Genomic DNA, 12,973 nt, shown 5'->3' with positions numbered 1-12,973 from the left:
ATAGATATGACAAAGTGCTATGGAAGGTCTTTTGGTGGGTGTCTGAAAAAAAGGAACTCATACCAAATATGTAATTACTGTAAAAGATATTTAAGAGCAAGTTGTCACATGTGTGAGAATAGAGAGAAAAGTTTCTCATAACATTGGATTTACACCAAGGATCTGCCTTGAACTGATACTTGTTTTAGCCTAGTTATGCATGAATTAACCAATAATATCTTGATAGCATACAGGATGATATTCATTATATACAATTTGCAGGTGATATTGTGTTAACTCACAAACTAGCTAGGGAATACTGTGGAGAACTACTCTAGAGAGTAAGTAGTTTAGAATAAGTAAAAGTAAGCATAATACATGAACAACAAGTTTAAGCCAGTGTTATCAAAGGCGAAAAGCGCAAAAAAAAACTCTAAGGCCGGGTGGGGCTTTAAGCGCAAAGCGCAATAAAGTGCGGCCTTTCATGAAGAATATATATATATATATATATATATATAGGGGCAGATGCACGCTTACCGAAGCGGTGTCACGCGACACCGCTTCCGACAATTTATATATATATATATATATATATATATATATATAGGGGCAGATGCACGCTTACCGAAGCGGTGTCACGCGGCACCGCGTCGTCGGAAAATTTTACTAAATATATGTATTAACAATGTACGGAAATGGATAAGTAGGAAAAATGACCCCACTTGATATAAATTGTGTCTTGGTGTGTTGGTTATGTGCTTGATTTTGCTCTAAGAGGTCAAAGGTTCAAACCTCAACTAGCACATTTTTCTTTTGCAAATATTTGAGAGAGCCTTTGTGGTTAAAAATTGTGATGAAGTAGAATTGAACTCATGACCTTTTATAACTTAAGACTCAACAAAATCAATAGACTAAGGCTATTTTTGTCTAAAAGTATGATATCAAATTTATATTCCAGTTCTTCTATAAATATCGACACCGCTTACAAAATTCTTGCGTACGCTCCTATATATATGTGTGTGTGTGTTATCCAAGACTAATATCTATAAGCATGAATACCAAATATATGGACAATGAAATTGAAGAAAATTTACGATAAAATGAAATATCAATTGTTTAGTGTCGCCTCTTCAGAATTACGTTCATTGGAAAGGAAAAGTATGTCTTAGAGCCTTGATGAAAACACTGAAGAGCCCGCTAAGCGAGACGAAGTGCCCAACATGTTTTGAGCCTCGCTTCAGGGCTTAAGCGCACTTTTGAACTTTAGGCCCATAAGAAGAACGAAGATAAAATAAGATTGGACGGAATTGTTATGCCTATATACAGAAAATTCGGATATCTAGACTTAGTGCTCTAAAGGAATGGCATAATAGAGACCTAAAATAGGAATGGTCCAAATGGAAGATTGTTATGCGATGTAAATTATGAAGATACCTAATAAAGCAAAAGATAAAATATAAGTTCTATAGAACAGTTGTGAAACAGGCAATGTATATGAAAGTGAATATTATGCCTCAAATAAGTGTTGTCGAAATGCAAGTGTTAAGATCTCTACTTTTTCTGATGAAATGTTAAGATCTCCACTTTACTCCAAGAAAATGCAAATGTTAAGATGAATATACATTCACATAAAATTAGGCAAGGTAAAAAACAATCACATCAGATAGAGGGTGCAAGTAGCACAAATAGAAGATAAATTGAGAGAAAGTCGTCTGAGATGGTTTGATCATATACTAAGTAGAGATCCAATATGGCGTTCCTAAGCATGACAGTACAATAATTGAAGGTACTAAAAGGAGACAGTGCAAAGTGCAAAATCACGTTGAGAGAATTAGCCTCAAAAGAACTTTAATCTATCAGAATTAATGCTAACTTAGCTAACAAATAACAACTTTTAAGCAAGGATCCTGCAACATCAACTAGTTTGATTTAGACTTAGTTCTTATTGTTCTTTAAGTTACACTAGGTTTGGTAGGAATAATGAGATTTATAGCCTGTTTGGCCAAGCTGCAAAAATCAGCTTATTTTGAGAAGTGCTTTTTTTCAAAAGTGCTTTTCTCAAAAGTACTTTTGGTGAGAAGCAGTTTGTGTTTGGCTAATTAGTTTGAAAAGCACTTCTGAGCAGCAATTAGTGTTTGGCCAAGCTTTAAAAAACTGCTTCTAAGTGTATTTTTCTCAAAAGTGCTTTTCAAAAAAGTGCTTTTGGAGAGAAGCTACTTTTTTCTGCTTCTCCAAAACTGCTTCTGCTTCTCCTCAAAAGCACTTTTTTTCCTTCCAAAAGCTTGGCCAAACACCTCAATTTTTGGCCAAAAGTGCTTTTGGCCAAAAAAAAAAAAAAGCACTTTTGGCCAAAAAGAAGCTTGGCCAAACAGGCTATTAGAGAATCCTAACTTAGAAAACCTTTAATTTGCCTACACAGATAAATTATTTACGAATATTGGAATGAAATGGCTGAAGGGGGGCCTTGGAGCAATGGTAAAGTTGTCTCCATGTGACCTATAGGTCACGGGTTCAAGCTGTGGAAGCAACCACTAATGCTTGTATTAGGTTAGACTGGTTACATCACACCCTTAGGGTGCGGCCCTTCCCCGGATCCTACGTAACGCCGGATACCTTGTGCATTGGCATGAAATGGATCGGCAAAATGAACCTCTTTTTCTGTTCATGTTGTTGTGATGTAGGTTTTCCAAAATGAACCTCATCTTAATCAAGGAAGACGAAGAAAAAGAGCAAAATATTAGAGCTAAATGAGCAAGAGGAATTACTAGGAAAACCCCTAAACTACTAAGTTGGGATGAAAATATGTAGCACACATGACATAGGAATGCACCTACAGGTGCAACATCTTAAGCATTTTCTTAACATGTTTCTCGAGATTGACCTACAATAGCTGCAACAAGGCAGCAATTTCAACATAAGAAGTAACATTCTAGGAGAAGAGATGATAACAAACTTTTCTCAGCACGCTGAACTTCTAAGTCAGAACCAAACTTACAAGTGGTGGGGTTCCTTGAGAAATGCGTTGGACAGCGGAGGACCAATCAGCACTCCACATGTATGGACCACTCACCGCTTGAAGTGCAATTGCTCCCATGCTACCAACACTGTTTAGAGTCGTTGATACTGACTTTGCCATGCCATTAAGGTTCTGTAATGGAGGAGCTAACCCAAAGAGAGCAATATAGAACCACAAGTTCCTAAACAACTTCAAGAGTGAAGGTTCAACGTCTACAGTAGGATCAAAATCTGAACATATCTCAGCCACAGCAGGAAGGAGAGGCCCAAGAAAATCTGCTCCACTCCTGCAAAATACAGACCCTGAGTTCATCCAGAAACACTCCAGTAAAGCACATTCTCAGCCAACATTACAAAAACCTACTTTCCACTTTTTGACTCTGCAGCCAAGCCCACATCTGAGCACAGGGATAGCAAACGTTGACGGTAGTCTGTACGCAACTTAGGAGTAGTCAAGTCTCTGGCAATCAGAAGAAATCCTGCGGGAAGTGTCTAGAATGTGATTGAACATGTGAGCAATCTATCAATAAGAGATGGTGATAATTAACTGCTATAACATGATAAAACACCATGAGCCCACCTCAACACGCTCTGTTGTGGCCTCTGGGGCTGCGGTCTTACTTTCAGCTGAGCCAACAGCAGCAAGCTTACTTAAGTAACTCCTTGTCATCAGAACAACAGCTTCACGGTAGGACTTCTCAAAGCCTAAACTTGCCATACGAGCAACAGCATCAAGAAGCTGCAGCAGCTCAACAAAAACAGGTTGAGAAACTCAGAAAGTGATTCAATTAGCTCAGTTAACAGAGTAAAGGCTTTCAAAACTTGAGTAAATGTTGCAGAGATACTGCACTAGGTTTGTGATGAAAAGAGATTTTCATACTCGGAGTCTCAATAAGCCTGGTATTGATGCATCACGCTCCTCTAAACTTTCAATGAATTTAGGCAATATCATATCCACAATTTCAGGCCTCTTAACTGAAGAATTCAGATCAGCTAGTAACCTTATAACGTTCAACTGCAGGGAAGGAGCTGCCTGCTTCTCCTTCTCTACCTGGAAAAGTAGGCATTTGCAAATAATATAATCAAAACAGAGACTAATAAAGAAACACTAAGAGAATTAAGCAATATGTCCCCCATTTCCCCTTCCCCTATCCCCTATGTAATTAAAAAAAATTGAAAAACAATAAGTAAATAAAAAACAAAAAAAGCTATACTTCAGCTATAGGTTTTGCAGCTTGTAAAGCTGGATAACAAGCAAACTTCAATGTAAATGGATGCATATAAGCTATAAAAGTATTAGATTTCAATACTTTATCATCAGCAAATGTCAAGAAGAAGACCAAGAGCTTTTCTCAGGTCAAACGAAAACTAACTTCGATTATTTTCTTTGATTGTTTTCGTTTGATGAGTAAATTATTTTCAACTTCTTTTGCTGGTAACATATCTTCTTCTTTTTTTTTTTGAGAGGGAATCATTAAACGATTCCTTATGAGTCTTGACTCCTTTCAATGTGAACAATAATTCAACCGATTTAATTGACTAGCACATAACAAGTATGGAACAAAGAAATACAATGGTACTAGGCTGACCTAAAGTCTTCCTATTTATATAGCAGGATCAAATAGAATTGAAGGAAAATGAATATGATAAGACAGAATTTTTGATAAATTATATTTTTTTGACTGGTAACTATCTCAACTTTTTTGATACAAACTTTTCACAACATTTACATCGAACAATAACGAAACGAAATATTTCACATGATATACCAATTAACTCCTAAAGGAAAATCAAACATACAGGTCCCTAAGCAAGCATTCAAAAAGCTAGCACAATTTCTAAGGGTTCTGTGACTCACAAGAAAAATCCTTCTCTTCTGTGAGCCTAGGAGAAACCAGAAACTCAACAGTGCAGATTAAACCACTAATCAAGACATTAAATGCCAAAAGTTTTGTCCTTGCAACATGAAAGAGCACATTCAGTTTTTTATTATCAAAACTAGAGAAAGAGCAAATTTCTGAGGGAAATAAAGAGGATGTTTACACAATAATCAGTTGTAAAAATTACAGACATTTGAGGCACAAGTCAATCTTGTCCGTTCTTAGGCCTTAAAACAACCAAATCTAAGAAAAAACAAAGCTCACAGACTAATCTTGAACTCACAACTTGATAACACAGTTTTACTTCAAGAAAAATAGATAAAAGCTTAAATAATGACCTAGTAATTGAAGCAGAACACAGTGAAGCTAGACTCTAGAGTTGGGGCACAAGGAAGCTAGACTCTACTGGAGTAAATTAAGAGGGAGAAAGATGAATTTAATTTACATTAACTGTAAGATCACGTGAACTGCAGAAGTCAACACACATTCAATGACACAATCTCTGATCTATACAATCAAAAGGGTCTTCACCACTCCAAGTTATCAACATGAAAAATCTGATAGAAAACAATCAACCTGGAAATGCCAGTTTTTGTGGGAGAGGAAAGGAGTGGCATTAATTAACAGTGTGCTAGATACTCTTCAAACATACTTAATGTCTCAGTTCTATGACATCAAAGGTGGAAATGTTGCTCAACAGCATAGGAAGGACTTTTATGTCGGAAGGAAAAGCGAAAATCTTTTTTGGCAGAATACCTCGTGACCCCCCTAAACTTGACATGTTTTATTTGGTGCACACTGAGTATACACAGAGTATATACCAAGTAAAAGTTCAATGTCACAAAAATATCTTCCTTCAATTCCAGGACATCAATTATGACAAAACATTTTTTTTGTTTTTTCATCAATATAACCAAAAAGGTTGCTTTTATAGTTTAGGCTTTGCTAGGCAGATAAAATGGTAATAAAAAACCCATAATTTTGCAAGGAAAAAACACTAGCTTGTCAAGCACATTGAGGTAAATATGACATCACAAAATTAAACCTGAAAATGCTAAAAAGGAGCAATCTTGACACACAAAAGTGGGAACTTTTACCTTGAAAATGCTAAAAAGGAGTAATCTTGACACACAAAAATGCTTACAGTTGTTAGCTTGTTGTAAATGGAAAGATGTGAAATAGATATTTTGATAGAGTCTTTTTAGCTTTTTAAGGCTTAGCCTGCTTTATTCAAAGTTTGTGTATACTCCGGCACTCTCATATTGCTGGTTTTACTGCGACAAGATTCTTACTATACCTATCAAAAAAAAAAAAAAAGGAGGAAGAGGAAGAGCCAGATGGCAGATTCTTCTTTTGTAGACTACTAATGTGCGTCAGGCACAAAACAAAATTAAAAAGAATAAATAAAAAGTCATAGGAAGTTATTGTACGTAGTAATAGATGTGTTTATCCATATATGTCCAGTATAATAGTTTAATCAGGAAAAAATTACCGAAATGACTTATACTAGAACAAATGATACTAACAACATTCTACCTTCCAGAATTGGCTCCATTTGCAACATGCGGAGCAAATGACTAGCAACTTTAACTTGCAAATAATTTTATCTAGCGACTCCAAACAACAGGCAATGTTTACTACCTCTTGATTCATCAACAAACATCCATTTACTTCCACTAGCTTATGATTAATGTGTGCGAGTTATTCAAATGGCCAATAAACTGCAAGGTAAAACTAACCTCTTCCTCATAACGATTCCTTTCACAAATAGGAAATCCCATAATAAAAGTGTCCACAGGAGATCGATCCTTGTTCCATCCAAACTGAATTATCTCGCAACTTGTCTTCAACACGCTTTCAAACAAGGCCCCCTGGTTGCTGCCCCAACTGTCTGCCTGTAAACCCATAATCATGAAGTTATGCTAGATTCTGCAATCACCATTGAACCATAAGTGCGACTTAATGCAGCTGAATGCTGTACCTGAGCACATGTCGCCAGCACAAGAGGCTTAAACCGAATGAGAAGCACTCGAAGCATCTGACCATCACGAGCAACAGCAGCATGGGAAATTCCAGAAAGCAAGGAGCGGAATAGCTCTTCACATGCTCTCAACTTTCGCCACACTGAGAATAAACATGCCTCTGCAGCCTCTATCAATGAAGCAAGAGCTCCCTGCAACAATCTTTTTGATGATTTTCCATCCAAATCAAGGGATGCAAGAGTTTTAATCTGCAATCTGGCTGCTGCTTGATAAACAGCAAGTTTGGCATTGATCCTAACTTTCAGCGACTGCCCTTGTTCTGACCAATCACGCTTCCTTATCTGCCAGTCAACCAAGTTAATTAGACCATCCTTTTCACTAACTTTTTCATCTTCTCTTCTAACGAGCAATAAACCACACATTTATTGAAATAAACTGCAATTACACCATGCTTTCTAGTAACATGCAATTTCTACTCTGAAGAAAAGGCACCGCGGATAATTAAACAGAATAAACTACATTTTAAACCAACCCTTTTTCGCAACAATGCAGCTACTATCCTAAAGACTAAAAATTCACCACATATATTAAACTGAATAAACAGCAATATCTTGAAATGTTTACCTTTAAAAATGCTACCATCGACTGAAATTGCTGCTTTACGATACCTCTAACATTATCCAATAGATTGGCCTCAATAGAGACTTTTTCCAGGAAATTTCCTATCAATTTCAAAGCCATTTCTCTTTTCTCAAGGCTATCAAGTGGCTCCTCTTCGAATGAGGAAATAGCTCGTTGTTTCTCTGCACTGCCATCTGCATCATTGTACCCACCACCACTACTTCCACCTAACAAATCTATATTGCTAACGCTCATAGGTGAACTATGAGAGGAAGAAGTTCCAAGCAGCTCTCGGGGAGAGCTAGGGACGAAATTATCAAACTGCTCGAGCAGACCCGAAACCAACTTATTAGCATCAGAAGGAACAATAGGAGGGAAATAATAACACATTGCTTTCAAAACTGCCTTCGAAATCCCCAAATCACCACTCCTGTTACCTAAAGCCGATGTCACAATATCCCCCGTGAATCTAGCTATGTCGGCAGAAAATTCCGGAGACAATTCACATGCTTTACAAATATATTCAAAAAAATCACGGAAAAATGAAACAATTGAGTCGTTTGTAAGGGATTGAGGCCAAAAGTGCGGGTTAAAAGAGGAAGGAATTGAACGATAGAAGGCGAGAACGAGGGATTTGGGCATTTCATCCGAATGGTTAGGACATTTGGAGAGGAATCGTGCAACGGCGAGTATGGCATTGAGTTGAGACCTTGAAACCCTAGGAGAAGATCCAACAAGTAAGGCTTCTGCTGGAGGGCATCTGCCGCATATCCATGCTAATTTCTCTGTGAATTGAGCTGGGTTTTGTGCGATTAAATCACATAGCTCAATCAATGACTCCATTTTTAGAAATAATTATGTCAACAGAATGAACCAAATAATTTAAAGAAATGACAACTAGATCAGGAAATAATAGGCAAAATTAAAACTGGAAAGGGCCCGATCGGCTGGATCAGGGACCTGGAGGAAAATGGAAATGTGACGGAGCCAAAAGAATTCACGAATGCGGTAATGGATATTATTATAGATTTAATAGGAAATTGTAATAAGAATGTGTCAAAGAGGATAATGGAGGAGAAATGAGGTGCAATTCGTGAATTCTGATGCCGGCTCCTTGTTACGTCGCTGTTTTTTTTTTTTTTTCTTTCTTTTTCAGTTTGGGGGAAGCACACTGGACATCGCGCGCCTCGCTCAGATTTTTTTGTTCTTAGGTTCGTACTACTATGTCTTTTTCCCCAGAATTTGATGCAGGCGCGAATTATTCGGCAGAATTAACTGTACTCCGTGCGTCTCGTTAGTTTCATACTCGGTGAGTAGTATTATTTAAGTATATGAAATGGTTTTAATCTAATTTTTTTAAAAAGTTGGGTCAAATATGCTTTTGCCGTTATCAAAATGGGCTAAATTTATTTTGTTAAGGGAAAGTTAATCGAAAAAGGGTCAAATATCAAAGATTATTTATACCCTGTGATATCCGATCCGTCCAACACATCCCCTCACATTACAAATAGGTACAAAAATACCCTTCAAATACCATCCTATTGGTCAGACATTTTGCTGAGGTAGAAGACATGTGGCAATACCACCTCACTGTCCCAACCCCATTTTGTTTCTTCCCAATTTTTCATCCACCACCACCTTTCCATTCACCTAACTACCATCGCCAACATCACCCAACCACCACAATCACTACCTCACTCCCAGAAACCCCCTCCCCCCCCCTCCCCCAAGTCGCCCCCTCCTCTTTTTAATTGCACTAATCCTTAAAGATGAATAATTAAAAAATTCCAAAAAAAAAACAGTTGCATATGCACTTTAGAGTAAGATTGTAAATGAATTAAATCAAATCAATCAAAACTGTGAGAAAATTGTTAACTGACAAGGCAAAATAAAATCCTAGGAGAATCCCATGAAAAATGATGACAAATGATAGGAAAGAGTTATAAACTAGAGCATTTAAAATTTTCTTTTCTCGCATTAATTACCTAAACTTTTTAGATGACGCATACTGGAAAAGCTATATGCGAACAAGCCATATTTGAACCCCTGATCTCCAGTAGAACCATAAAGCTTTTCTTCATTGTTCCAAGATGCATTCACAGTATATCTGTCAAATAGTTGCTAATCGCTGGAACAATTACAAGTCCAACAAATCATATGCGATTCAAATAGAGTTAAAGGCTCCTTTCTCTAGTTTTATTAATTATAGTTATGTACTCTTTTGTAAGTCAAACACATCATCTATGATTTTTTTTTAGATTTTTTTTTTACTGTGATTTGAAAAGTCACATAACTTCATCGTGGCTCATTTTTCTTTCAATATTTACTCACTATCTTGTAATCTCAACTTTAAAGTTAAAGAAAAGCAATTCTAAATGTTTAAGATCAATAGGAGTAGTAGGTAACTATAAGAAATTTGTTATGTATTTAAAGTTTTTTATTTCCTAATTAAGAACAAAGAAAACTCGCCGAGCAAATCCAAACTAGAAGAAATTATTTCACAATTGTAGTAGGAAGAAAGTCGGAGCTTTTTCCCTATAGTCAATGGTAGTGCAGCTAATTTATTTTTATGAGAACTTATTGTTATTCAGAATTTGCACAAATACAAAAACAACAAAAAACAAAAAAAAACAAAAAAAAAGAGAGAGAGGATGAGTGAGGGAGGATTGTGGTTGTGGGTTCAAAGTGGTGATAGTAATTGTGGTGGTTGGGTGTTATTGGCGGTGGTTGTTGGATTAAGGAGAATGTGGTGGTGGATTAGAAAAAAATAGGGGAAGAGTAAAATGGGGTTGGGTCTTAAGGTGGCATTTTCACGTGGCGTCTACCTAAGTAAAATGCCAGGCCACGTAGGATAGTATGGACATGATAGAGGCCCTGATAGATAAAAGGGTATTTTTGCACCTATTTTATAATGTTAGGGGCTGTAGTGGATGAATAGTATAACGGAGGGTATAAATGATCCTTTTCACATAGTAGAAGAGTATTTTTAACCCTTTTTCGATATCCAACTAATTAGTAGTGCAAATTGCCATGTGTGCATGGCCTAATATTAAACTTACTCTTTATACCCCGCCCCATTTTACCATCCCAACCTCTAACTTTTAATCCACCCCACCCCCTCTCAAAGACCACCTATTCGGCAAATAGCCTTCATCCACAACAACAAGTTTGTCATGGAGTTCATTTTATTGGCTCCAAAATTATAGCTCAACCAGGAGCGCCTTTTTTAAACGATTATGTTCCAAAGGGGGGAATGATGTTACACCCCATATTTTCTTACGTGAGAGTACGTCGTAAGTTAATTGATGTAAGCTCAAAAATGAGATCGTCTTTAAAAGTACATAAAGTAAGTTAATGATGTTACCTTAGAGGTTACAAATCTTTAAGATCATGGATAACTGTCACGACCCAAGTTCGCCCTTCGTGAACTGTCGTGACGGCACCTAGTCTCTACGACTAGGTAAGCCTAACAATTTAAGGAAAAAGAAATAACAGAAATAAACTATCCAAACTGCAGGAATAATACAAATCAAACTCTTTAAATGAACTACATTTCTGAAAACCCGGAATCTCATAAAATCACAAGCTATGGAATAACTACAGTATTCAAACTCCAGAGTGTCTAACAAAAATAAATACAGAAGGCCTAATACTATGAGCGAGAATGGAAAAGGACTCCTCGGTCTGCGGACGCGGCAGACATACCTCGAAGTCTTTGATGGATCACTCCGCCTCAAGGATAGTAGGCTGAGTCGAAGTACCTGGATCTGCACATGAAAAACATGCGCAAGAAGGGCATGAGTACACCACAGCAGTACTTAGTAAGTGCCAAGCCTAACCTCGGTCGGGTAGTGACGAGGAAAGTCAGGGACCTACTGAGGTTAAATGAAATACAAGGTATAACGGTATAGAATAAGACAGTATAGTTAAGTGCAACAGTAAGAAGTATCACAAGATAGAAAGAACAACAACAACTATAACGGAGACAAATAATCACAGAAAGGAATACAGCTCACACAGAGATAACAACCGGGATCTCCCAGGATACCGCCCTGTAGTCCCAAATATAAATGTACAGTGGATCTCCCGGGATACCGTCCCGTAGTCCAACTCATAGTGCGCGGGGATCTACCGGAATCCCGATCCGTAGTCCCAAATGTAAATACTCATTACTGGGGGAATCTACCGGGTGCAATCCCGTAGTTCCAATGTAAAAGTGCAGGGGGATCTCCCGGAATATAAATCCGTAGTCACAAAGTAAACATACAGGGGGGATCTCCCGGAATACCTTCCCATAGTCCCAAAGTAAATACACAGCAGCAACAAGAAGAATACTCAAATCAATCAAATTTCACACCAAGGTAAAGCAGGTATATTCTAACCTAGCATGCTGCACATAATTCAAATGAGGCAGTTGAACAATTAAGCAATTAAGTCAATTAGACATGCTTCCCCAAGCTAACAACAGGCTTAAATTACAAGTAGTACAAACAGGAAAAGAAACACAAGTCTAAGTACTTAATGAAAATCGGATTTTTCAACAATTAGCACAAGTACGCACTCGTCACCTCACGTACAAGGCATTTCAGACATCAATAATACCAAATCCTAAGGGGAGTTTTCCCCCACACAAGGTTAGACAAGCCACTTACCTCGAACCGGCTCAAAATCAACCCGAAACCACGTTCTTGCTAATACGCGAAATTAGGTAAAATAACCAAAATGCCCTCCGGGCCCACGTCTCAGAATCGGGTAAAATTTTTACATTTTCAAAATCCTCATACTCTCACGAGTCTAACCATACCAAAATTATCCAAATCCAACGTCAAATTCCCAATCAAAACTCGAAATTTAGGTCTAAGAACTTTCTTCAAAATTTTCTCCAATTTTCATCTCAAATCCGAGATTAAACGATGAAACTAACAATAGATTAATGGAATACAACTAGAAAGGGATAAGGAATCGTTACCCACTGATTTCCTCTTCAAAAATCTCCCAAAATCGCCCTCTCCCGAGCTCCAAATCAATTTTCTATCTTTTGAAACTAAACCCTCGAAATTCTGATTTTCTGCCCAGTAAATCCGCATCTGCGACTCTGGGACCGCACCTGCGGTCCCGCTTCTGCGGAACACAAGTCCCATCTGTGATATTTCATTAAAGCTAAATTTTCTCACCTGCGGCTCCTTACTGCACCTGCTGTCTCGCAGGTGCGTTGACCATGCCGCACCTGCGGTTTGTTGGAGCCTAGCCAATCTCGCTTCTGCGATCACATAGCCGTTTCTGCGGCGCCGCACCTGCGGTTCCACACACACAGGTGCGGTTATGACAGGAACACAGCTTCAGCTGCCAACTTCAAAAGTCTAACTCTCCGTCAACCATCCGAAATCATCCTGAGGCCCCCGGGACCTCAACCAAAAGCACGAACAAGTCATATATCACTATCCAAACTTATACCAACCCTTAAAACACCCAAAACAACATCGAAACATCGAATCA

General features: G+C 37.8%; 1 protein-coding gene across 1 annotated transcript in view; it reads right to left on the bottom strand.

The window, feature by feature from the left end:
* LOC109223550 (phosphatidylinositol 4-kinase alpha 1) overlaps nucleotides 1-8,766 on the bottom strand; it is a 35,344-nt gene extending 26,578 nt beyond the window's left edge. Inside the window, exons 1-7 of the mRNA XM_019387914.1 lie at nucleotides 7,481-8,766; nucleotides 6,856-7,197; nucleotides 6,614-6,769; nucleotides 3,875-4,045; nucleotides 3,575-3,733; nucleotides 3,359-3,486; nucleotides 2,975-3,281 (exon numbers count right to left, since the gene is read on the bottom strand). Of these exons, the coding sequence (XP_019243459.1) occupies nucleotides 2,975-3,281; nucleotides 3,359-3,486; nucleotides 3,575-3,733; nucleotides 3,875-4,045; nucleotides 6,614-6,769; nucleotides 6,856-7,197; nucleotides 7,481-8,320 (2,103 nt within the window). The 5' untranslated portion in view covers nucleotides 8,321-8,766. The remainder of the gene's footprint in view (nucleotides 1-2,974; nucleotides 3,282-3,358; nucleotides 3,487-3,574; nucleotides 3,734-3,874; nucleotides 4,046-6,613; nucleotides 6,770-6,855; nucleotides 7,198-7,480) is intronic.

Source organism: Nicotiana attenuata, chromosome 3, assembly GCF_001879085.1.
Source record: "Nicotiana attenuata strain UT chromosome 3, NIATTr2, whole genome shotgun sequence".
NCBI lineage: Eukaryota > Viridiplantae > Streptophyta > Magnoliopsida > Solanales > Solanaceae > Nicotiana > Nicotiana attenuata.
This window is presented reverse-complemented; position numbering and strand designations above follow the sequence as displayed.